Source organism: Vanacampus margaritifer, chromosome 8 (genome assembly GCF_051991255.1).
Source record: "Vanacampus margaritifer isolate UIUO_Vmar chromosome 8, RoL_Vmar_1.0, whole genome shotgun sequence".
In the NCBI taxonomy this organism is placed as follows: domain Eukaryota; kingdom Metazoa; phylum Chordata; class Actinopteri; order Syngnathiformes; family Syngnathidae; genus Vanacampus; species Vanacampus margaritifer.
The window spans coordinates 21,258,689-21,285,464 of NC_135439.1; the positions used below are offsets into that span (position 1 = coordinate 21,258,689).

Here is a 26,776-nt window from a genome sequence, read left to right on the forward strand (position 1 = left end):
GGAGAACTGTATTAAATGAATACCTAGTCTTAGCCGTTGGTTGTCATGGTGGTCAATTGGACTTATTTTATATTTTACCTATAAGTGTTGTTTTCAAACCATGAATGAAATGGCAGGTGAACAACAGTCCGTTCCTTTCACTGTTGTGAGTTCACCCCTATGAGGTTTGCATTTGGCCACACGCAGAGAAGCAGCTGTCTTCATTAGTTGGTTGTGGGCGGACTTGCCTCACTATGGATATGAGGTATCAGGTTCTGCTCAGCAGTGTCGACTGTTGCAATGGAAACAGATTTCCAGTTTCATGTTAAAAATGTTTCAATGATAAAGTGACGGACATGTGAATGTGTTATTCTAAGATTGTTGTAAATAGTATTTTCGTTGTCTTTCATCCCTTTTAACGTACAGTATGTGTAGGAACAGAGTAAAACAAAGTAAGGTTTATATTTCTAATCGGCCGATGATTGACCTTCAAACACCGGCCAAAACAATCATACAATTTAGCCAAACAGACGATTATTTTCCCCTTAAAACATTTTTGAAGAAAAACGAATTTTCTGACGCTTTGAAAGTACCCTGAATGCACCATTTTGCTTGCGTAGCATTAGCTACTAGCAAGTGTTTAGCGTATGTTATTCAGGTTATTCTGTTGTCCCCCAAGCGTCCTTTAAGATGTTTAATGACACCGCAGTTGGAGTTAACTGTAAAACTAACAGGTTTGCCCAGTAAGTCCCAAGATTTGTGAAAATAACACAAGATAAAAATATATAAAAGATAAGGTTATTAATGCTTTACAGCAGTTGTAAACAAGAAAGAATGTTCTTATTATTGACACATAAATCTATACAATAACCTTGTATACTTCATAAAATTGTTTTGATAAGGTCATACTATGGACTTGCCATTCAAAGCAGATCATTTTAATAGTAAAAGTTTGTGTATAAATGACACCCATTGAAAAGGATTTGGGTAGAGAGAGGGTAACTAGATGCAATATATATATATATATATATATTTTTTTTTTATCGGCAGATTAATCGGTAATCCGTATTTTTTTTCTTCCAAAAATCGTCATCGGCCTAAAAAAATGCATATCGGTCGGGCCCTACTTGGAAGTTTTCAATTATCCCTGTAAATCACACACTTGTACAGTGTCCTTATTTTAACAACTTTTAAATTATATGCTGAAGTATATTTGCCTCCACTGTGATAAACTGTGCACCCTTACAACGGGACGTTTCCTGGTTAACTTGATTTAAAGAAAATAGAAAATCGGTAGCATATGAAAAATCTAAATTGTTCATTTATCAGTTGCTAATATTAGACATTTGTTCAATTCAAAATAATAAACTCAATATCTACGGTAGGCAGTTGACATGTTGGTAAACTGGATCATTGATGTCATATGTCCCTTCAGTCTTCCTTCCCCCAAAGTTGTTGGTACAGTCTAAGGTTGGAGATAGGGGTGCACAGAAAAATTGCTATAAATTTTTGTCCAAAAATGGCCCATCAGTGCAACTTTCAGTTTTTGTCCGAAATACCTTTATCACCAAAACAACATGGTCAAAACATGATGTTGTGATGATGCAAAAAAACAAAACAACAAAAAACAGCATGAGCTCGTTTGGACAAGCGCCAACATGTCTACACTACAGTATGGACGTATTTCAACAGATCTGAAAAAGACCCACTGATAGCCATTTGTAAACTGTGTAAGGTTGGAATTTCAAGAGGGGGTGAATCTGCACAGAGTTTCTCCATGTCAGGTTTAATTTATCACCTGGAATCCAAACATCCCGGTTGCCCTTCTGAATATGAGAACAAAAAAGGAAAATCACTCCAAGCATTCCCACACTGACTATGGTGGACATTTTTGAAAATGCATTAACATTTTCCAGGGCATGGGACATTACACAAAATAAAATATGGAATTCATTGGTTTGATGATTTGGGATTTATAGGCTGATTGAGCACATAAAGCCCCGTTAGGTTTTCACGACCAACATGGAGTTCAGACGTCAAACTCAACAGTATACACCTTTTTTTTCTTCTTCTTTTTTTTAAAGAGAGAACAGATTTAACTTAACAATTTGTCAACAAATCAGGCAGTTACAGACCTGTACATTTTGTTTAAAGACTTCGTGAAGTGATTTATTTGCAAATACGTTACTGTGAATGTTTGAAGATAAGTGCTGAAAACATGTTCAAAGATTGAGAACAATTTAGTACTGAATTGTTGAGATATAGCAATTAGCTTGGCCAGGTCTAAAAACAAGCCCAAGTACAAACTTGGTCTTTCTGGCATGACTTGCCCCACCTCTAATATATACTGTAAATAATGAGCGACTTCATTCCATCAGTGGCTGTCCGGTGCAATTGCAATTTACTTACTGAAGTGGTATTAACAACATGACTAGTGGCTGCTATCTTTGGGGAATTTTCACACAAAAAATCATGGGATGAGTACTTTAAATGCTTCTATAGAAACGTCTATCCATAATTGTTCTGTGAAACAAGTGCAGATTTGCAGTATTGTTGTTAGAATAGCGTCAATTTATCATTAACGAGTTTAAAATGTGTATACATAGCACTTTTTTTTCTTTTTTCTTTTTTGCCCATATCACCCACCCGTGATGGGGAGATGAACTTCTCTCTGCTGGCGCCGGGCATTGTCTGTCGATGTGTCCGGGTTCCCCGCACTAATGTTTGAGAGGTTGCCATTGGCCAATCCGAAGAAGAACCACCGAACCAACAAACTCGTTTTACTAACAAATATTTTGAATGGTATTTTTCCTCTGGTTAGTTGTGTTTTATAACATTTTATTTTTAATCTATTTACTGGTAATATTTTTTTTATTTTGAATAGATACCTATTATGTCTTAAAACATGTAAATCAGTAAAAACAAACACACACACAAAAAACGCTTACATTCACTCACCCGCGGAAACACACACACACATGCTGGAGAAGATAAAAACTGTCCCCATCTGTAGAGGGCGTGTTAGCAGGAAACAATGAGTCATGCAGCATTAGGAATGGTAAAAAAAAAAGAAGAAGCTTGTTGATGCTACCAAGGTCCGTCTATCACCTGGTAGGTAATGTTAAATATACATACAGGATTTTTTTAAATCAAATTCTATCGATTGTCCATCGATTTATCAAATAATCAGATACAAATTTAGTTTGCATTAAAATTAATAGCAAAATATATGTATATATTTTTACCAACGCTGTTTAACTGATAACATTTGTTTTTATGGTATTGTTTGTATGTATGTATTGCAGTATGCGAAGTGCGCATTACGTTTGAGCATGCGTGAAAATCAAGTTAAAAAAAAACTTGCTACCAAACAAAGCCATCATTTGAATGGCGGCGAATGGACTGCTGAAAGTGTTTGCGTAACTGTACACCTTAACGCTTTCAAGAATTGTTTAAACGACTTTCAGCCTTAAGTGACAAAAAGGCAGGTGCACTTATAACTGTCCTAATGGAGTTATCGGCAAAAAAACACCATTGCAATGCTCGAGAAGACAGAAGTGTACGCTTGTAAACCTCTGTTCACTCTTCCCAATTTTCAGACAGAAAAGAAAGATCAAACCGACGTATAGGAGGCTAAAATTGATATTTTAAAGCACATTTATTTTGACAAAATCCTAACAGTGAGGGAACAGACAGAAGCATCACGAAGCTTGCTAGCGGACGTACGTGTAACCAAACTAATGGAATGACAGTCATTTAAGAACCTGCTTTTAGCCCTAATTGACCCCTTCAGTGAAGAAAGATCCTACCCGTCTCTTGATCGCGTCCTGGTTTTGTGTCTTCGGTCCAACTCCCGGTAAAGTGCACACATTCAGCCAAATAATAAGCATTTACATAGGCTTAACCGTCGTGTCCCGGCAAAGGGTAGTCAGTAACGACATGCAATTCATGTTTAAGATAGATTCAATAAAAAAACATCAACTTTCCAACGGTTGAAATGGTCCAAATCAGCGCTTCCCCCGTTAGACTCCATTAGTTTTCAATGACAAGTTGGTAGTAGGCTACCAGCCGGTTTACCCATAATGCACCGTGCTGCCGAGTTTCACACTTCGCTTATTAAGGAATGTCATGCGAGAGGAAGTGATGTCCTAACCAACCTCTTTGAAACTGAGATCTACTTGAGTACTTAATGTGAAGGGCCCTACTAGTTTGATATACTGTTTACTTCTGAGCTCGTTTACATGTCAATTACAGGTTAATCATACTACAGCTCAAATAACCATTGTTTTCATGATAGATTAAACGGAATCTTTTTTCCATTATTTTTTTTCCCCATGAATTGATCATAATTCATATCAGAAAATTGGCAAATAATTTTGAACTTTGTTTTCCAGAGCTAATGCATATGTTTGCAATTGCAAATGTACTATTTTGATTAAATGCAAAAGATAATCAGCCTGCTTTCAGGAAAGACTATGGAAATCAGCTTACTGTTAAGGCCGAACTCGAAGGATTTGGACAATTTTGGGTTAAACAATACCAATGATCAGAAAAGTTGTTAATTAATGTATTAATAGTGACACCTTTAATATAGATCTGTCAGTAAAATGTAAGCAGTCCCAATTACTTTGTAAAGTGAATTTCTAGTCAATTATTGTATTTGTATCACCCTCTAACGAAACGTGTACCTCAAAGGCTTTGGATTCAGTCTAGCCATTAAAAGAGAACCCAACGTTAAGATTCCTGCTATATCGCAAATCCGCACATTTTCATTGTCTGATTCTGTTTACTTAAATCTACAAAGTATTTAGCATAGAAATATGTTTAAAACTCCACATCTAGTAGCTAACGGCGGCTGCCTTATTTAAATCATTACATGTTCAAAATCGTAAGAATGTGCTGTCTATCAGCCCTTCCTACCCATTTCATTTACTGATATAGTCAGACAGAGCTGGTAAATATAATTCAGCAATGACAAGCTAAACATCAGTCATATGCATTTACTGTATCTTGCCAGCTAATGGCGGACTTGCAATAGCCGCTCATCAGTTACCAGCAATAGCGGCTAGTGGCAAACAACAGCCAAGCTGCCTTGGCCGTTCGCCCACGGTGGCCAGCCGGAGGACACAACCACTTGGCTTGCACCAGCGAGCTGCAATTGTTCAAATTTTGTCACTTACTGACAGTTGGCAGACTATTTTCCAAAGACAGGTTAACAATAGGCAGTGTACACTGATTTGTGATGCTGATAGCCTGATGCTATCAGTTGCTACTGATCACTGATTAACAAACCGCATGTACCGGTAGTCAAACGTGTCTGTGTTTTGTTTGGGGGCACATAGAATATAATATAGAACAGTTTTTACTTAATTTCCCCTAGAAAATGTACTTTTTTCACATTGCTTTTATATTTGCTGACTGACTAAAAGAGAAAATCTAGTAAAGTATTTATACAGTTTGCACATTTGTTTTTGTCTGCTGTTAGTTTTTAGATATGTTTTCTTTCATCACAGCATAGGGCCCGTCTTATTTTTGGAAGCAAATATTTGATTAGCGAAAAACATTATTGGATTGTAGCATCCTCTCTGACCACATGACGTTTAACTATTAGGCTTACAGTGCAGTTAGTCATCCCATAATGTCCCATTATCAAAGCGTGTGTCTGTGTGTGTATTCATTGTGCAGCAGTAAAGTTGCAGCATTTATGTTTTTAACACCCAATTTGTTCTCTACCCAATATTCCATTTAAAGCCTCCGATTTGTGCACGATGTTGTGCAGTCTTTGGCTCACCCAGTGTCCAAATATCTGTAAACAAGCAGATGGACTGGATTATTCCAGGGTCAAAATCATGAGATTAGGCCCACAGATTATCACAGTTTCGTCAAGGAGAACGCAGTCTCAGTTGGGATCCAGGATTACAGTTTGCATGCCCTTCCACCCAACGGCATTCATGCTTTCTCCACATCCTTGTGGGTGTCATCCATCTTGGCTAGAAGTATCTTGAATACTGGTTCAGCCACAGTTTTACTAAGGAAATATTAATGTGACAACAATGCAATGTTTGTTCTTTGGTGGGTAAATGACCGATATTTGTTTGTTGGGTTTGCGTCATTAATACAAGTATTTGCACAGCAGTCAGTCAAGATACAACATGCCTAAAAGCAGAGCAGCAACATGCCAGCCGCCGCTGACAATGATTTTGTAATTTCTACCGAAAAGGGGAGCAATTTAAGGGTGTAACAGTTGAGTCTCCGGCATCCTATTGGTTTATGAATTTAAGAAACTTTGGGTGGTTCCATGTGTGATAGGCTGTGATGAAGCCCAATTCAAATATTCATTACTATCACTAAGATTAATTGCTTATACTGTTGTTTTTTGCCAATATGGTAATGTGAATACCTACTTTGAAGCCGCACTGTTGTCTTTTTGCAATGGTGTGAAATAAATATGTTAAATGTTACATTCTAATGTACAAGTATATATCACTTGCATTTTAGTTAAGGAAACTCAATGCATGGAATTATGTTTTAATCAAAAGGAATGAGTAGTCACACACACTGTAATATATATATATATATATACATATATATATATATATATATATATATATATCTTTATTTTTTTTTTAATGCTTTCCTTCTCATTCAAAACAGGGTTGTTCCATGTGATTATGCTTTTTCTTCAAGTTTATGCGTAAAAGGTGCAATTGGTTTTCTGCCTAACACTTTGTCCTCCTCTGTGTTCTAGAAAACTGCCGTGCGAATGAGTGACTGATCTCAACTTCGCTTTTTCAGGTAAACACAGGCTAATCTTGTACTTGGATTTAGTTTTAACACCAAAAGCATGAGAATTATATATTGGGAATCATACACCATCCAAATTAAGTGTTTCTAGTGTGTGCAGTTAATCTTAAAATAAAATATTGCATGATACATATGTGAAATTTTCTTTGGTGAAAATTAGAATGAGAATTGCTTGAGATTAAAGTGATATTAATTTTATTTTAAATATTTTCTTTCCTCACAAAAGTTGTGCTTGATCAAAATTATTCATATCCTTTCATGTTCTTGATATAGGGCAGAATGGGTGTGTGTCCCTTGCTCCTGTTGCTAGGTCTAGCCCTCGGGGTCACAGCCCAAGATCATGTCCCACTCACAAGTAAGAGCATTTATACAGATACAGTACATTTCACTGTTCACAGGAGTGTAATAGTGGTCAGAAAAGTATGTATGGTGTCAAATTTCAACTTTCGCATCAGGTTATTTCCACAGGTTTTTAAAATTGTTCAATTTCTACTGATGAATTTTCAAAATTACATTAAATTTCAATTTTAAAAAAATTATTTCATTCTTTAGAAAAAAAAGAAATGAAAGGGGACAGAAAGAAGAAAACTTATAATATCTGTGTCCCTAATCAACACGCAAACAAAAAAAGAGAAAAAAAAGTATAACAAAATAAATGACAGCAAACAGTCAAGACACATGACTGAGTAACAATTCAACAAAATAATTAAGTAGAATGACCTACATAACCTACATTGAAAATTGAAAATAAGAATGGCTGACTAGTTCACTTCCAACACTTGTCATTTATTTTAATAAAATAAGGTTTGGAATATACATCTCCACTGCTCCGGCCCCGATATCACATCACATCACTAGTCAAGTCAACTCATCTTTATTTATATAGCACTTTCAAACAGCCGCAGCTGTCACAAAGCGCTTGGAGAACACATAACATAAAACATTAACAAGAATACACTCGTAACAAACCAACAAAACTTCTTTTTTTTAATATTCCTACATACACTTTGATGTTTGAAGCGTTTATAGATGAAAGGGGAGCGATTCAGTCAAGAGATCAGAATTACAAAAATAGAAAATTGAAAAGTACAACATATGATGGCTAGTGAACTTTATGACAGACAGGAGCTATGTCAGCCTTCTGAACATATTGTACTTTATGGTAACATAGCTAAAAACACTTGCCAAGCCAAGTCCAAATTATGCTCTGCAAAGTGGATGATAATGATCCACTCTGGCACCCTCTTTGTCACAATCCGAGTGAGTTGGGGGTGGCATGCAGTCCGACAGTTGAGACCTATCGCCTGCTCCACACTGCTTGCTTGCAGCTGCCCTCCCATCACAAAGCCACACCGAAGGGCCAGGCCGGTGGTGACGGATGTGCTTGGTTCCTGGAGGCTATCTGGTGGATCATTTCATTTGCAAATATTCGCAAAGATTAAGCCATTGCAAGTCCTGTACACACGGACCTTTGATCACAACTATTACTTGAATAACGGTGGCAGTTCTAGAGCTACTATGTAACAGTTGTCATTTAAAAAAAAAATAAAAATAAAAGCTGCCCTCACTTTTTTAAAACAGCACTTTTAAACCCTCAACTTATTACCACACCTTTTTATGTACAATTGGAGTTACAAAATGTAAGTTGAAAAATTACCTCCATTAACGTAACGTATTATTGTCGATATATGGACTGTCCTGGCATGGACGAGCGGATAGATCTATGTTGTAAATCTTGCTGTTAATGATATGCTGCATCTCTTCCAGTAGACCTCAGTTCTACCCGGCATGTTGCAGCACAACGTTGTACTACACTGAAGCCGCGTAAAATTAGCCTGTAAACAGTTAAAAACATACTTGTATAATAAAAACAATCACTTAAAAAATCTGTAAGGGTGCAAACGATTAACCACGATTTAGCAAGGGAACACTTAATGCCCCAGTCAGTAAAAGATAATGACTTGACTAAGTAGAGTAAATCTTAAGTCAGCCTGGCAGACGTCTTAAGTGGCTTGAATATATCTGAAACATGGTATTAACTTCTTAGAAAGAGTTTAGAGAAAGCCACTTTATCATGCTTGATTTATTGTCCCATTACTCTCTAGGTGCTCCAAATATTTCTGCAAAATCAACGCAACCCCCCACTACACCTGTCATCAACATCACAGTCGCACCCACACTACACCCCACAGTCCCACCTGCAACACCAACGACGATGACAACAACAATAGCAAGTCAAGCTGGTGCTGAGGTTGTGCAAATGAAAGATCCCAATGACACTTTAAGACTGGCACCAATTCCTCCTCCCCCACCTCAAACTCCAACTGATGGCCCTCTGCCAACGCACAATCCAGAGACCACACCAGTGGGCAGTGAGAATGGGACTACCCCATCCATTCCAGACACCCCTACTCCCGAAACTTATATTGAAGATGACATGACCACGGAGACAGAGACCACTTCAGAACCTGACATGGATTTGACCCCAGATTCTAGCCCGCATGGTGAGTACTAGTGCCTCACTTATTTTCTTGTTAACATCATTTCCTTTTGAAAATTGTCACAGGTAACAGTAGTCCTCACATAGTGATCAGTAAATACCTCCCTATACACTAGTTCAACGTTAGACGAATGTGAGCGGCCTGAGGCACATCACGGCAGGAAAATGACTATACACACAGCAACAAACAGACACAGACGGTGACTATTAAGTACCTTCTGCGCATGCGTGAGAAGTAATACCACTCCATACCATCGGTGGCGGTAGTCACTAGCGGGATATAAAAACGTAACCAATGCATACCGCTATCTTTTTCACTACCTGGTATATCCAGTTGCATCTCAATGTCTTGCCGTCTAATTTGGCTTTTATCACACAATCGACATACCCTTTGACGGTAATGTAATACAATGTCGGTCTCTCTTGAACCATAGTGATGAATTCCTCTTCTCCATCCTCTGTCCTGACAGACATTTTAGTTACGTCCAAATGCGAAGGGTGATAATGTGCTAAATGAGCAGAATTGTAAAGGCTTTCCATCACCTACTTTTTATCCGAATGTGTCACTTCTTGTTCTTATCCCATGCACTGATTTGCTAGCTAACAGCCAATCAGAGTGATCGCATGTCACGACGGTAGGACGCCGCTTCATTATTCAACAGAAAACCCCCGAGACACTTCCCAACGGCTCCAACGTTACGATTACAACAGTGATTTTATAAATTAATCAGACGCCCAGTGCCAACATTTTTCCGATTTCTGACCTTGAGTTAGTCGAGGCCTTAATAATAAAGAAAGTTAGAACCAATTGATTTCTTAACGTATACCGATATGACCTTTGGGGATTTTGGGTAAGATGCCCTGCCACATCATTACAAAAATTAATAAGGTCTTTGACAATATTTTCTAAAATATTTTTGTTGGCCGTAGAGAGTAGCTGAAAAAAAGTATTAGCTTCTCATCTGACTTTTTTTCTTTCGTTGTCTGACTTTAATAGTCTTTAAAATGCATTGTGTTCTTTATGATCAAGCAATCAGTGACCAGTCCAGGGTGTATCCCACCTCCTGTCTGAAGTGAGCTGAGATGCTCATCAATGACCATAAACAGAACAAAATTGATGGATGGAATGGACTGCTATTTATGTCGTGCTTTTTTAGCTACTGTATAGTGCCCAAAGCGCTTTACACAGCCTCACATTCACCCATTCACACACCAGTGGTTAGCTGCTGTCGCGCAGGGCGCTGCCAGGTCTACTGGGAGCAAATTGGGGTTCAGTGTCTTGCTCAAGTACACTTTGACATGGTCAACACGGTGAGGATCGAACCCACAACCTCACGGGTGGGAGACGACCACTCTACCACTGAGCCATGCCCCCGTCCTTCAGAAGTCACACATGAACATATACATCAACAGATTCTATATCCTTTGCCAATAATATCCCTCAATAGGCCAGAGTTCCATGAAGAAGCAAGATAATACTCTTGTGTTCTCATGTGACCTAAGAGGAAGTGACTCATTTTTCTCCAGTGGAAAAGCACTTCACCGTGATGTGGGCTATGCCCTCATAACGTGGTATTCATGGATGAACAGAACATGTTGCCATTCTCATATTATCTGTCATTGTTCCTAGTGATTCAAACATCATGTGTGTCAGCATCTGCCTTTTTATCATGTAGTTCCTCATTATTGTCAACTAAAGGCCCTTTGCTGTCTGGCTACCATTTCATTTTATCTTCAGACACAGTGAAGGCAGCGTGTTTCTCACCTTTGCCCAGAATAATACATGTGGCTACTCAGACAAAAATAACATTTCTCTAAATATCTTGGTGCCCATTTGGTGGGTCATATAACTATGACATGATTTTCCCAGTGTCTTTGTGGAAGCTGTCAAAGAAAAAAGCCAAGCAAGCTTTTTGGTCAAGAGTCGAACTTTAATATTTTAGATCTTCTGCTTTTAGACATTGTAGCAGTTCTGGAAATATCTTGCCGTGACAGACCTCCATTTAACCAATCATCCATAAGAATCTAAGCACGATACATCTAAGCTACCTAGCTGTTGTTGAAAAGATGGTTCCTTCCTCACGCGAGAATTTCTATTTATGTTTGCATGCTGACTTTTAGTTATAGTTGCAGAAATACTTGCCACTTTTACCAATGCTGATTTGTGTCTTTCAGTGTATGGTATGTCAACTTTGTGTTCACTTTGGGTTCATAGGTGATTCATAACTTCTCCATTGTCACCCTCTGGCTCTCTGAGAGCCTTTTGTGGAATAGTTGCAGTTTATTAAATGCCTGAAGGCTGCGTCAGGTCCACATGATGCTCGCAACCTGCTGTGCTCTTCTTTTCCTCAGTGTGCACATTGTCAGAGGGTGAATGCCGAAAAGAGCTGGGAATTGTGCGTGAAAATGTTACATAGCTGGGTCAAATGGTCCATTCTCTGACACGCATCGAGTCCGAAGAGCTTTCTTGAATATTGAGTTGACTATCCTGTCCGTGCATTGTCAGCACTACCATACATTTGTCTAGAGAATTCTCTTCTTTTGTTGTAGCTTAATGTATCTTACAGAGCGCGGCCGGTACGCCAATAGCAGCCAGTGTTTTCTTTTATACAAACTCCTGTTGTTGGTCAGGCAAAACTCATGTCCTTTGTGTTAACTGTGGCAATGAAAATGTTGTACGGAACATAAAATGAGAGTGAGGTAACTTGTCCGTGTAATGGAAATGTATACATATTGGTCACCAATTGAAAGTTAAAAACAAAATGTGACTTGGTCTACAAAATAAACTGCTTTGTCAATACTGATCTACACACCATAATTATTGATGTGCTTTCACTCGACAATTCTGTACAGAGGAAAATGGTTCTCATACCTCTGACATGCAGAGTTCATTTAACATTTATGCGCTGAATAATTAATGCAAAATTCACAGCAAACGTCCTAAATGTTTCATTACTTTAGACAGTCATCCTCTGTTTGCCATCACTTTGCTTGTCACAGAGGCATGGAGTTGACCCTTTGTTAAAGTGCAATTTATCTACTCTAAGAGACACCACTGTTGCACTTGAGTTTTTTTTCTTCAGAAAGCTAATTAAATATTAACACAGATAACCATTACAGAAAGGAACAATCTAGAAATCACTGTTTGGCTCTCTTGTTTCTTTTATCTGCACTCTTAAGCTAAGTGACACATAATGATGTAGAGAAAAATGGAACAAAAAATGAGTAAAAGCAATAATTTGTAACTCAAATTGTAAGTTGAATGTACAGAGTATATTTTTAAATGACACAAAAATACTAGAAAAAACGTAATCTCCCATTTCTGTATATTTATTTCAAAGCCAGTCAGCAGTTTGTTGTCTTAACATTGTCCAGTGTTTGGAAATAGTTTTACTTTTGGTGGTGTCAACTCATTTTCACAGAAGGCCACATTCGCATAATGGTGGCCCGATGCAACTGTAAGACAATGTAAATGTACTGTAACAAAAATAAGGTAAAATAAATGAGACTACGGTTCTTCCTTATTCAAAGTACAAATATTCCATATTGCTGATATAGTCCAAAACCTCATAAGTCACAATTTGGCAAATTTCTTCTTTTTTTTCAAAAATCTATACTCTTGGTCAGGAATATGCATTTGAATATATGTTTAAAAAAACAGCTTGTTGCTGTTTTTACAACATAATGGTAATGTGATGCTCACCCATTGACCTCTACAAGGTCCTTTGCTGTCATCCGTCAGACTGATTTAATTTTCCTTTAGCTAACTTAGGTTTGACGTTTCTCGATTTAGGTAAATTATATCACGTAATTATTCTTTGCCTTACAAATAATTTTACCAAGTACAAAACGGCACGGTTTGGAATTCAGTCAAATCTAATTTTGCTCTCATTTAACATTTATCACAGTACAGGACGTATTGTATGACAACGTCTTTAAATTGTCTTAAGCATTAGTTGATACTGTAGTTATATTTTCATACTGTATCATAATGACTGTCTTAAATCCTTTCCTCTTTTTGTCCCTCACTAAGACAACAACCATTCTGATGACATGCCAATCATAGCAGTGATGGTGGCCCTGTCTTCCTTGTTGGTCATTATCTTTATCATCATCATCCTCTACATGCTCAGGTTGGTGAAATGCAAAACCAATGACTAGTCTGAGGCCTCTTGTGACAGTCTGAAATTCTGTGGTTGCCATGGCAATCTCTATTGGTCAACATACTGTACAACCAAATTGTTGATGTCAATTTGTGAGTGCGTCTCCATTTTGTTTTGTTTTTTTGTTTCGGACAGGTTTAAAAAATACAAGCAGGCAGGAAGCCATTCCAACTCCTTCAGATTGACCAATGGAAGATCAGATGATACAGGTAAAGCATCTCCGTTTGCATAATGTTTACGGTGTAGCTATACACACACGCCGAGTATTCTTTTGTTTTGGTGTTATACCAGATAATAAGCATGCCGGCTTGATCCAGCTTGTTATCCTGCAGTGTTTGTGGTAACATTTAATTGATCTGGCTCCCTGAACTGATCAATTTCATTGACTAACCAGTGTTGAGTCACACCACCCTCTGGTGGTGGTATTAAGAAGTAGTACAATCTCAAAGTTTGTGTATCTCAGTCTAAAGACAACTCTGTTCTGTTCTCTCCCCGTCTCCCATGTCTCTCTCTGCCTGTGTCATTTGTCCACTTCCTTTGTGCTCTTCTCACTTCTGTCTCCTTTGCCTCCTACCCATCGGTGCAGAACTCCAGAGTGTGCCGCTATTGGCCCGTTCACCCAGCACAAACAGGAAGTACCCACCCCTTCCTGTCGACAAGCTTGAGGAAGAAATGAATCGTCGCATGGCTGATGACAACAAGCTATTCAGGGAGGAGTTTAATGTATGGCAACAATAACATTAAATATCTTGTTTTTGTAGTGTATTCAATTGATTATAGTTTGAAAAGTATTTGCAATTACACAATGCTCCACCTTCAATTGAATTGGGGTTTGTAAATGAGTAAAAGTCTACTCTTAATTAACTGGGTTGTAAAACATTAAGTCATGTTGTCTGTCATAGAGTACATCCATTTTAAAATAGTCCTGCTATTTAAACAGCAAAATATGTCTGCATTAGACTTAAACAGGAGGATATAATGTAATGTCTCAAAGTGAGTTAAAGACTGAAAACAAATATTAATCTAGGCGATCTTCTGTTATCTTACATGCATACATTTTTCTGTGTTCAGGCTCTGCCAGTCTGCCCCATTCAGGCAACATGTGACGCAGCATCCAAGGAAGAGAATAAAGAAAAGAACAGATATGTCAACATCCTGCCATGTAAGCAAACCACTGAACTCGGCAACACTCTCCCTTTGACATAACTGGGAAATGTTGTAATAAGTGTTTAAAACCTTTTCTTCTTAGATGATCACTCCAGGGTGCATCTCTCATCTCTGGAAGGAGTACCAGACTCTGACTTCATCAATGCCTCCTTTATAAATGTTTGTACAATAGTATTCATTTCATAATAACAAATAGAGTTTGTTGTGCTTTAACGTTAACGTGATTTAACCTTTTCCCCTCTGTTGTCTCATTCATTCCTGCTTCCTTTTGTGCAGGGTTACCAGGAGAAGAATAAGTTTATTGGCGCTCAAGGTAAACCTATCACTGAAACAAAGTTTATAGTAGCACATGTGGCAATCTAACTCTTTGCTCATTCCTTCGTTACTCACAGGACCAAAGGAGGAAACCGTAAATGATTATTGGCGGATGATCTGGGAGCAGAACACAGCCACCATTGTGATGGTGACCAATTTGAAGGAGAGGAAAGAGGTAGTAACAGGGCAGTTTAAAGTTTTTCCGCAAGTCACAAGTGTAATAGTTACTTTTGCGTGAAAACAGTGCATGCATGCTGTATACTATGTCCATTGTTTACAATGTGGCCCACAACAGGTTTTTTTTTTTTTTCATTTTCTTTTTTTTGCACTTTTATTTACAAAAAAAGTCTCCACTACTGGTAATTTAGATTAGTTATTTGTTAACGTTCATTTTTGACTCATGTATAATATCCTGCCTTTGTATTTAAAGTTTGTCTCTGTGTTTCAGTGTAAGTGTGCCCAGTACTGGCCGGACCAGGGCTGTTGGACGTATGGGAACATCCGCGTTTCTGTGGAAGACACAATGGTTCTCGTAGATTACACCATCCGCAAGTTTTGCATCCAACAGGTTAGGGTTAGGAATTCTAAAATAAGCATCTGATGTTGGTGGATGTTGCACTGACTGGGTGTGGTTTGAATGTGTCTCAGGTTGGGGATGTATCTGGAAAAAAGCCTCAAAGGCTTGTCACACAGTTCCACTTCACCAGCTGGCCGGATTTTGGTGTTCCCTTCACCCCCATTGGTATGCTGAAGTTTCTCAAGAAAGTCAAAACATACAACCCTCAATATGCTGGACCCATTGTGGTCCACTGTAGGTAAGTTATTGACTAATAGAGGCATCTTTGTTTGCTGCCACGCTGTACAACTTTCGAGCTAAGAGCTTGTTATGACTTCCATTGTAGTGCTGGAGTTGGAAGAACAGGTACATTCGTTGTGATAGATGCCATGTTGGACATGATGAACACCGAGAGGAAGGTGGATGTCTTCGGCTTTGTCACCAGGATCAGAGCCCAGCGATGTCAGATGGTCCAGACAGATGTAAGTCACACCCAGGACCAACATAATTGAAACAAGCTTTAGAAGTGAAATCCACATAACTTCTTTATTAGTGTCGTCGCTATGCGCAAAGTTGCAGTGTATGGTTTATGTGCAAATTGACAACTCTGTTGCATTTTTACTCTCTCAACTAAACTGGTCTTTCAACTCTCTCAGATGCAGTACGTGTTCATCTTCCAAGCATTGTTAGAGCATTATTTGTACGGAGACACTGAGCTGGAGGTGACCTCTCTGGAATCCCACCTGGCTAAACTGTACGCTCCTTCACCAGGAGCTGGCTGCAGTGGTTTGGAGGCTGAATTCAAGGTTGGTTCATGTGTTTGTTTTCATCAGAAGACTACAACATCTCTCTTGAGCTAGCAAACTTAACTCAAATAAAATTTGTGTTTTCTAAAGATCTTTAATATCTTAATGTCTTACGACTTTTAGAAACTGACATCCATCAAAATCCAGAACGACAAGATGAGAACAGGCAATCTGCCTGCCAACATGAAGAAGAACAGAGTACTACAGATCATTCCATGTGAGTGAAGCTGTCATAGCTACAGAATTTTTACATTTTTTTCATGCCTTGTTATTGCTACAATCAGGACTTACGAGCATTTAACACACAATTTTGTGTTTCTCTTTTCATAGATGAGTTCAACAGAGTGATTATTCCAGTCAAACGAGGGGAGGAGAACACTGACTATGTCAATGCGTCTTTCATTGATGTGAGTGCAAAAGCTTCTTCATCCTCGCAGCTTTCTTTTTCCATTTTTCTTCCGTTAAACTGCTCCCTTCATCGCTCTTGGCAGGGTTATCGTCAGAAAGACTCGTACATGGCGAGCCAAGGCCCCCTGCAGCACACCATTGAAGACTTCTGGAGGATGATCTGGGAATGGAGAAGCTGCTCAATAGTCATGCTCACTGAGCTGGAGGAGAGAGGGCAGGTGTGCGGAATTGATTCATGATTGCTGGTCTATCTATCAGATGTAATGATAATAAAATTAAAAAAACGCCAGAAGGCGATTTTGATGGCATAAATGGTTTTGCTGTTGTACTCCTGTAGGAAAAGTGTGCTCAGTATTGGCCCAGTGATGGAGTCGTGGCCTATGGGGACATCTCCATTGAACTTAAAAGGGAGGAAGAGAGTGAAAGCTATACAGTGCGTGACCTCCTGGTCACCAACAACAGGGTAAATAAAAATGACTTGGTCAACTAACAGATGTTTCCCACATTTACTGTACACCTAACACCTGCGTTTCCTAACCTTCATTAAGACAAGGCACACATTTTACAACACGGAAACCCACCAAACAAAAATGTCTATAGAGTATACTGAAATAATGATTAATGTGTGTCAATGTAATCACAATTGTACTTAGGGTGAAATCTTGTCTTGTTTAGTTGAATACAAAGCTATTATTTTGTTGCATAAATGCCAACAGGGAAGTACACAGGTTAATTGTACCTTATGCCATCTAGTGGTAGACCATTTAACTTGTTCTGCCTGTCACTCCGTCACTGGCACAGATAGATGAACATGGATACTTTTTTTTTCTTATTTCGAACATGTATAAAATAATAACATAATGTTGTTAATATAAGTACACATGTGAAGGCAAAAAAGGCAAACCAAACATACTAACAGAAACATTATTTGTCATAAATACTAATATTTTATATATATATATATATATATATATATATATATATATATATATATATATATATATATATATATATATATATATATATATATATATATATATATGATGGTCTCTCAAGGCACACTTAGTTCAAGCTATTCACAAAAAGTTAGGGCTATTCCAATTTTGGGTGGAATTTCAGGATAAACCTAAAATGCAATACAACCTTTACAGTTTAACTTAATTTGACCTTCTCTAAATGTTGAATGCACATGTCCACCTCTTCAGTGTCTCTGTACTTTTTTTGCACAACTTATTCTCAACAAGAAGCTAAAGGGAAAAGTGTTTGATCAATGAACCAACCAATACATTTCCTCGTTCAATTAGAATTGCTGATCAAACAGTCCTCTTCAGCTGATCAACAGTACCTCATTGCAAGGTTTAAAACAGGATATTTTCAGAAGGAAGTGGCCACTGATCAAGTTGGTGCAAAAAGTGCTGAAGCATTGAGTAGTTGGTCACTTGCATTCAAGACTTTGGTGAAAAGTTAAGGCTTTAACTGCACTTTAGTTCATCCTGAAATTTCACCCAAAACCCAAATATCCCCGATGTTAGCTGTAGCAATACCACTCCATTATATAGCCTACTATAAATTTCCTCTATCTCACTTTCCCTTCATCTGTCCAGGAGAACAAAGCTCGAGCAGTGCGTCAGTTTCATTTCCATGGATGGCCAGAAGTGGGAATCCCCACTGACGGTAAAGGCATGATCAATATAATCGCTGCAGTGCAGAAACAGCAACAGCAGTCCGGCAACCATCCTATCACAGTACACTGCAGGTAAGATGCACTGAACGCTATTGTGCACAAATGAATAGTAATTCATTTCAGACATTCGTTCAAGTGGTTGTGGCAAATAAAAAATCAAATCATTCGGCTCAATTGGTGTGACATGATCAGAAAGAACCATCTTTTTGTTTATATGTTAACTGTTTAGCGCAAGTGCACTTTTGACAGTTTGACAGTTACGGACATGAGGGAAAGTCAGTTGACGCATGTTAAAATATTACATGTATGGGATCCATACATGTGAAATAATTACTGATCTTCTGTTCTTTTGACAATGCTCTGAATATTTTAATGGCACCCCCTGCAAATCTTCTCCGGTGTTGGTCATGAGCTTTTTGCTTCCCAGTTGTTAGTTCAAAGACCAACAGCATAACAAGTTGTCCAGCTGTGAAAGCCATTTTGAATTATGCTACGTGTTGGTTTAGATAAAGGAATATACAGTAGATCCTTCACTCATTAGTGGCTGCCATGTTGATCAGGGAGTCCCGTGATGGTCTCTATATATTTTTGTTTTTGTGGCAAAATGATGTGTGCATGATATTTGTTTCCCGCTCTGGCTGAAGGGTCCAGACAGTCATGGTGCTAGAAATCCCTCCCATTTTACAACAAAAGTCCACTGTGACTTTGGAGTGGTCTCTTCTGATACTACAAAAAAAAGTCAATATATCGTGAGAAACTCTGAGAGACACTCGCACTGGAGTGTACTGTACTCGCTTCCACCGGGAAATACGTTGCATTGAAATGGCCTTCTTGCATGCTTTCATTGTATGTGTTATTTATGAACATGCTTCCTTTTCCCCTTATGTGTGCAGTGCTGGTGCGGGCCGGACAGGGACATTCTGTGCATTGAGTACAGTCCTGGAGAGGGTGAAGGCAGAAGGTATTCTGGATGTTTTCCAAACAGTCAAGAGCCTCAGATTGCAGAGACCCCACATGGTGCAGACACTGGTGAGCAGGATTCATATTGCTTTATTATTATTATTATTATTATTATTATTTTAACCAAACACAATTTTTTTAAGGTATGTTTATTTATTTGTTTTTAGCTAAACAAAAAAAATACAGATTACAGCACTATATCTGCATTACTTCTCCATCTTTGTGTCATCTTTTCACAGTGCTTTTATTGTACTCATTATTTTAATCAAATAATAGTACATCAGATCTCTGTATGCATTTAGATATCATGTATGTTTGCATATATTTAACTTACTATCATGGTGATGATGAGTCAGGAAAAAAAATAACCTTCTAGTGACAAGTGAATAACTAAGTTCACATTATTCAGGCCAAAGCAATAAACATTGCTTTGCTGCCATCTTATGACATCTTGGTGTCATTGAGGAACTATGTTGAAGTGAGGAATTCCATTTAGACAAACGTTAATGCTTTGTGCCCATTTTGTGGCATTGATTGTGTCAATTACTGATTGATGATAATTGACTGATTATTTATTTAAAACTGAAACAGAGTTACCTAACATCTTTGAATGTGATACTGATGCGATGTTTTCCGCTCCATTTTCCAGGAGCAGTACGAGTTCTGCTACAAAGTTGTCCAGGAGTATATCGATGCCTTTTCTGACTATGCCAATTTCAAATAGAGACCCACAATGTATGGATGGCTACACATCCTACTAACACCACGTGCATGCACCAAAACACACACCAACATGACCGTGCAGACTGCAGGATTATTTTCCTTTTCTAAGTGACAAACGTCACATATGGATCCGTGGATGAGACAAACTGCCTGCAGGAAAAGGGAACCAAGATTTCAGTCTGGATGAGAGGGCAGTGCAGGTGGACAGAGAGAAAGGAGTTGCCTTCTTGAGTATTTTGTAACATTACTCTTGTTGATAACAGCCCCTGATTTACTCACATACACATATTTACTGTGTTGCATCGTTTAAGTTTTACTTTTGGACACAGTTTTGAGTTTGGCTGCATTTTTGGGTGGTACCTGTAAAGTATTTTATTGCTATATATTATATATATATATATATATATATATATATATATATATATATATATATATATATATATATATATATATATATATATATATATATATATATATATATATATATATTAAAAAAAATCTATATGAATATAAAACTAATGCTTTGGAGGTTTATGTAAGATATTTTTTTTAACTTGTTAAGGACTGAAAGAATTTAACCGCTTATGGCTTTACCAGAGCCACACTGTAGTACTTTGATAAATGACACAGGCAGATCAATTTGTTCTTATATAATTAACTTGTTAATATCAATTTCACGCCACTTTGCGGTTCGGAACTACCTATCGTCAAATACACATCGGCAGCAGCCTGATGCAGTTTTTTGGGTATTTTGTTTGCGTTTAAAATGCATTCTGGTGGAGAGGTCACAGAGTTTTTTTTTTTTATGTGTAGACAGCCAAAGGTTATCACTTGGTTCTGCAGATAAGGGTCCAATCATATTAAGGCACTTAGAAATATAATCCCTAAGAATCTGTGCTGAACTGGACGATAGCAATTTGAATCTATGAGTATAATTTGCTTTTGTTTAGTTTTTCTGACCCACTTGCTACGTATACGAACTAACGTATTCATTGTACTACTCCACCAACTTTTGTGGGAACATGTTTGGAAGACTTGCACAGAACCCGGATCTAAACAACACATTTAGAGAATAAATAGTACTGGCATTGTGAGCCTGCCCTTCGAAAATCATTGACCTCTGACATCAAACTAATTCTTCGATCCACCTCAAATTTTCCAGAAGAGTGTAAACTGTGTTTGCCTTTAAAAGGGAGCCCAACTCATTTTTCAACGTCTGTAGGTGTTATGCTCAGCTGTCCTAATACTTTTGTCCATATAAATAGTGTCAGGTAAAAACAGTGCACCCAGCGGTATTTCATCAAATATTGTGTTGAGCCTTTCTTGCTTTTCCTTTGAGTCGTTTTTAATATCAGCCAGAAATCACAACACATGTCGCTATTTGAAAGAATGTCCATTCATTCCTACCTTGAAAACTGATGTTGAAGAATGTCGCTTTTTATTCAAATGCTGTTTTTAACAAAAATGGGTGTTTCCTTCTATTTTTTTACTGTGTGCCATGCTGTTTTCACATTTCTTTTTGTTTGAATTGCTGTTCTCTGAGAAACACTCAAACTTGAACTCCCACTACCATCACAGTTGAGGCCATCCCCTCTCGATGATTGTAATGAAAAATGAATGATGTCAATTAAGCAGGGGTGCTTCAAGTCAAGCATGATCTTTGCTGGGGCAAACCCAGGAAATGAAGCTCATCCTCACACACTGGAAAACAAAAAAAAGAGAATCTCCACACCTTTCCTTGCAAGCCAGTTTGGATCAGCACCTTCCACATTACAATGGATGAATTTTTCACTAAGCGATTGCAGAAAATATATAGAGAAAAAATCCTGATGCATTAAAAACGCAACCTCCTATGACCTGGGTAAAATATTCCTCAGAGTTTATCGAGCTATCGAAATGTTTTAATGATAACATATCTAAAAACAGATCCACACCTAAACATAATTTTCATGATGTGACACTTCTACAATGCAACATTTTTCATGGTGTGCCGGGAGCAGTTGTAGATGTTGATTGTCTCATGCACTAATTTGCACCAGAAAGGGGGGGGGGGCTAAATAAAGACCCACATAATGATTAAAATGTGGGAATTCAAATTCCTGTTGAAGACTGTAAGCCTTCTATTCATCTTCTGTAGGGATTTGAAGTAGCAAATGTATGACCAGCCACTGAAATGAATGTTTGTGCATTGTAACATTCCCACCCCCACCCCCAAAGCATCACAAGTGCCCACGCAATCTGAATTGGACAAGTATCTGCTTGCTTATTGCCTGTTAGTTTATGCTTCAATGTCACTGTGTTTGAATCATGACACTGTGCTAACTCATGAAAAACACAATTTTGCTTTAAAACAAAAACAAAAAGTGCCTCATATTAATTAAAAAAATGTTCCCAATGATATGTGGTGAAATCAAAAATTGTGTTTTTTCTATTAACGAAAGCAAAATTGGGAGGATTCTCTGAGAATGATGGAACCAAAACAGAATCAATCAGAATAATCTTTTCTTTGAATGCGCCATCAGTTTTCATAGTAGAGAAAATATTACTTGCTTGTGAGAGGTTAACCGTTTTAGGTGGAAATGTGCTTACCGTATGTCGGGAAATTACCCATCATTCGTAAATTATGTAATTCATCTGCCCATGCACAGTTGCTGTAACAGCACCAAGGGAAACCATCTTATGGGTACAAAGATGTAGTGTAATACCTTCCTCTTCTCTCCACTGAAATGTTGTCTTTATGTTTCCAACTGCACTCACTCATCCCTTTTCCTCGCTCACATTTACGTTGGACCATCTTCCTGGTCGTCCAGGTTGAATTATTGCCCTACTTTGTACATAATGTAAGGTTATTTATATTTCATTCCTGTCTACTGCCTTGCTTATTTTATTTCCCTTCTCCCACCTCCCCACTCGCTTTTTTTAAGAAAAGAAAAAAAAAGCTGTATATTAAATTGTAATGGGACCATTTTGAGATGCATTGGCTGTTTTGTTTGCAAATTTTAATTGGTATTGTCTTAAGATAATCCAACTTTTTATTTGCCCATGTTGGTTTCTAGTGTTTTGTTATTCAACATTTGAATATATGTGTATATAATTATATATATGATCAAATTATATATAATTATATAATGCCAGATGGCCTTTCTAAGCAAGATACTGTTCCAAACTAATAAAGTGCTTGAGATTTTTCTTCTCAGTCTGTCTGATGCTTATTTGAAGTCAAGACAACTGATGCTCATTAAAAAGCTCACAATGCAGTGAAGACTGATGGTATGGATGTACGTAATTGCCAATCAAGTGTCTCCTTAGATCAGACTGTCAGTCCTCTTGTGTAGCCTTGAACATTCGTCAATCAATAATCCTTCAAGATCTTCTCAAATGTGGGTGCTTCAATTAGTTTACTTTTTATTTTCCTAAAAAGACCCAGCAAAAATAATTGTATCTTTGTCAATACAGGTCTAAAAGTCTTTTAACACGTGTGTCATTTCCTGCCCAAAAAGAATTATCAAATACAAATGTACTTTATGTAGCCCAGTTATGAATAATTGCAGACTAACTTTTATGTCAAAGGGTGTTTGTGAAAATACATGACACAACGGAGGCTGTCAAAATAAGCCTTATGCATTTATTCTAGTTAGTAGCACAACTCCTTCCAAGAAAAGCATATTATGATAAGACCTTATTCAATTTCATATTAAGCTACAGTACGACAAGTATCATCAGTGGTGTGGGTGACCTTTGACCACCTGGCGCCATCTCCACATTTACAAATTTGTACAGGAAATACAATTGAAAAGGGAAATTGTCCGTGGGTTTGGCTAGGGTTCTACAATGTTTGTTCCTCTGCAATCAGCCTCCCTGTATTGACTTGCTGAAGTGAGGTTCCAGGATGAGTCATCAAAATAAATTCCAAAAAAGAGGGATTTCTTATGAATATGCCCTAAAATCTTTAGGCCGGCCTTTGCATATTAAACAAACATATCTGTGTTTGGAATTATGGTGATTTAGACAGAATCAAGGCTATTCAAAATATAAAATGAAGGGGTGATGCATCGTAGACATGTCCGCCCCGTGGATGTCACTGCTGTTTGCAGATGATAATTGGAATTATCCAGGTCCTCTACACCTTGTGCTCCCAAAGATGTTAATTTCTCCACTTGGGAGGGAAAGAGCAATGTGATCAGATTAGGGCGGGACAAACGCTGAACACTAATGGAGAGCTGATCTTGGGTGGGGGTATATAGGCTACATATATATCACTGAATAGCATCTGTTTAGAAAACTCGTAAGGGGGAACCTTACAACAAGATCAAGTCGTTTAGACTAAGGTAAGGCTTTATTCCCACACTATTTTTCATTTACCAATTTTATATTGAGAATTAAATGTAACGTGCATAGAAGCAAACAAATTGGTAGCCTAAGTAATACTTTAATTGCCTATGTCATTTTCAAACGTTTTCAGAAAAGCAAAAAATTTAACAAACAGAATTAGTCCAATTGCCTCAATTTCAGTCTTTGTGGATTGCTCTGATGTGGATGACCGAGGATCTATACAAAGAAAACAGTTTTTAGTATTACTTAGGTTTTCTTTTCTCTTTTTTGTGTGGCTGTAAATTGAAAAGGACTTGGGCAATTATGTTATTAGGTATAAGGAAATAATATTTACAACAACAAAAAAACATTGAGCAGGAAATCATTTGAAACAAGAACTCCATAATGCTGAGAAAAAAATGTTGTCAAAGTTGAAATTAAAAAAAAGAATTTAATTAAGGGCTACACTTTTTGTAAATGTACGGTACTACAATGGAAAAACATGTAAGCAGCATTGCGGACGTCAGATCAACCTTAATAGGTTTATGCAATTCATGATTCATATTTCTGCTATTGATCTCAGATTTGGCCTTCTAGAAGTGAAAATTCTAAATAATCAGAGAAATGACTGGCAGAGAAAATAGTTGCCCAATAAAGTTTCAAAATATTTTTTACAAAGAGTAAGAGGGTCCAGATCACACATGGCCCTGGCAAGCGATATATAAAAATAAAACGGATAGATAATATAATATAATTTTCTTTCAATATAGTTTATCATACATGTTCCCATTATTATCATTCCCTTTTTTTCATTTTAACTTGGATTTTACTGTTTTATAATGACGTGTGTCAATTGGACTTATGGTTAAATTCCCAAATATTGTTCCCTGCCCTGCAAAGGGCTCCTTTGCATCAAATATGAAACAATTATTGCCAGTCTCAACAACATTGCTGAAGCTAATCTAGAATGAATTAATACCAAACATTAATGGCAGACATAACTAATATCAATCTCTGCTTGTAGGTAAATAAGAACTATCATGAGTTTATCTCGGCTGGCTTTACTGCTTGGACTGCTTCTATTTATTGAAGCTCAGCTGTCCAGCGGCCAGCACTGGTCGCATGGTTGGTATCCTGGAGGCAAGAGAGACCTGGACTCTTTGGGCACCTCAGAGGTCAGGTGCAGTGCTTGTGTGTACCCACTTTATTTTGGTGTGTGTGATTTATGATTTACCTATTCTGTATCTATTACCCTAACATCTACTTTTCAGATTTCAGAGGAGATCAAACTATGTGAGGGAGGGGAATGCAGTTACCTGAGACCACAGAGGAGGAGCATTCTAAAGGCTATTCTTGTAAGTAGAAACAGCCACTTCCCTGGATGACATGCAAAATATTTCATTTGAAGAAATGGAAAAATGCACCAGAGCATCTGTGCTTTTAATTATTAGTGTAGTGTGCTGTAACTCCCCAAATGGCTCTCTTTACAGTTGGATGTCTTAACCAGAGAGCTCCAGCAGAAAAAGTAACAGCGTATAATGATCCAACTCTCCTCTTCATTATATTAATTTTGACTTCATTTGATGCAATGTGGGCTGTTGGCTTTAACAGAAAGATTTGTGCCATTCAGTGGTCAGTTGATGTGTGTTCAAAAGATGCCTTGAAATAAAGAGTTTATTTTGACATTATTTTTTCGCTTCAAATTTGTGTCTGCTACGTCCCAGAAGGTGATCAGTTAATTTCCCCTTTAATTCCTGTACTGTTGCAAAAAACAACAACTGTGTGTACCCTTTGGAATGGAGTTACCTGGCTAGATTTCTGCATTAATTGGACTTACAATGTGATCTAATGTGAACTAATCCTCACTTAAGTCACAACAATAAACAAACTATTAAACTATTACCACACAAACAATTAAAAAAAAATTATTGAACACAACATTCCCAATTTAAGGTTAAAAAAATATGTAGACTTTGGGATTTAATAACTGGTTAAGCCTTTGGCAGCAATAACCTCAACCTGTCTTGGTCTCTGTTTTCTTTATCTTAGTTTGACATCAGTACAAATCATTTTAGTTTCTCATGTTGTGATTTAGTTTTGGTATCTCCTGTTAGTGCTTTCCTTGTCATGTCATTATGCCTGTCTCTATCTGCCCTTTGTAGGAAGTTGGAACCAGTCAGCTCTTACATGTTTGTATGTTGTAACTTTTTTTTATATTCATTCTCTGTTCATTGGCTGTATGTCATCTGTGGTCGTACAGTAACACACAGTTCATTTGTTCACTCTGCATCCTGTTTTAATTTTTAATTTTTTAATTTTTTAACTTTGCTTATTTAGTATTGATGATCCTGCTAAACCGTACCTTTGTTTGCCCGTTTGTTTGTAATAAACATTTTTGAG

The 26,776-nt window shown here is 37.6% G+C and overlaps 2 protein-coding genes across 2 annotated transcripts in view; both read left to right on the forward strand.

The window, feature by feature from the left end:
• The window catches only part of ptpra (protein tyrosine phosphatase receptor type A), a 33,042-nt gene extending 9,781 nt beyond the window's left edge, over positions 1-23,261 (forward strand). The window contains exons 2-22 of the mRNA XM_077572950.1: positions 6,728-6,774; positions 7,057-7,138; positions 8,889-9,287; positions 13,317-13,416; positions 13,582-13,655; positions 14,033-14,169; positions 14,518-14,608; positions 14,696-14,772; positions 14,890-14,926; positions 15,006-15,103; positions 15,377-15,496; positions 15,577-15,743; positions 15,831-15,966; positions 16,141-16,290; positions 16,414-16,507; positions 16,621-16,697; positions 16,782-16,916; positions 17,036-17,161; positions 18,303-18,454; positions 19,276-19,411; positions 19,992-23,261. Of these exons, the coding sequence (XP_077429076.1) occupies positions 7,063-7,138; positions 8,889-9,287; positions 13,317-13,416; positions 13,582-13,655; positions 14,033-14,169; positions 14,518-14,608; positions 14,696-14,772; positions 14,890-14,926; positions 15,006-15,103; positions 15,377-15,496; positions 15,577-15,743; positions 15,831-15,966; positions 16,141-16,290; positions 16,414-16,507; positions 16,621-16,697; positions 16,782-16,916; positions 17,036-17,161; positions 18,303-18,454; positions 19,276-19,411; positions 19,992-20,066 (2,457 nt within the window). The 5' untranslated portion in view covers positions 6,728-6,774; positions 7,057-7,062 and the 3' untranslated portion in view covers positions 20,067-23,261. The remainder of the gene's footprint in view (positions 1-6,727; positions 6,775-7,056; positions 7,139-8,888; positions 9,288-13,316; positions 13,417-13,581; positions 13,656-14,032; positions 14,170-14,517; positions 14,609-14,695; positions 14,773-14,889; positions 14,927-15,005; positions 15,104-15,376; positions 15,497-15,576; positions 15,744-15,830; positions 15,967-16,140; positions 16,291-16,413; positions 16,508-16,620; positions 16,698-16,781; positions 16,917-17,035; positions 17,162-18,302; positions 18,455-19,275; positions 19,412-19,991) is intronic.
• A 144-nt stretch (positions 23,262-23,405) lies between these two features.
• gnrh2 (gonadotropin-releasing hormone 2) lies at positions 23,406-26,744 on the forward strand. The gene is made up of 4 exons (XM_077572952.1): positions 23,406-24,393; positions 25,401-25,551; positions 25,648-25,731; positions 25,867-26,744. The coding sequence occupies exons 2-4, from the start codon at positions 25,417-25,419 to the stop codon at positions 25,903-25,905; spliced, it is 258 nt and encodes an 85-aa protein (XP_077429078.1). The 5' UTR covers positions 23,406-24,393; positions 25,401-25,416; the 3' UTR covers positions 25,906-26,744.
• The last annotated feature ends 32 nt before the right edge of the window (positions 26,745-26,776 follow it).

Excerpts from the sequence above, each read along its gene's own strand:
- gnrh2 (XM_077572952.1), top strand. The coding sequence starts at position 25,417 with ATGAGTTTATCTCGGCTGGCTTTACTGCTTGGACTGCTTCTATTTATT. Across the intron at positions 25,552-25,647 it reads ACTCTTTGGGCACCTCAGAG|ATTTCAGAGGAGATCAAACT; the intron begins GTCAGGTGCAGT and ends TCTACTTTTCAG. Across the intron at positions 25,732-25,866 it reads GCATTCTAAAGGCTATTCTT|TTGGATGTCTTAACCAGAGA; the intron begins GTAAGTAGAAAC and ends CTCTCTTTACAG.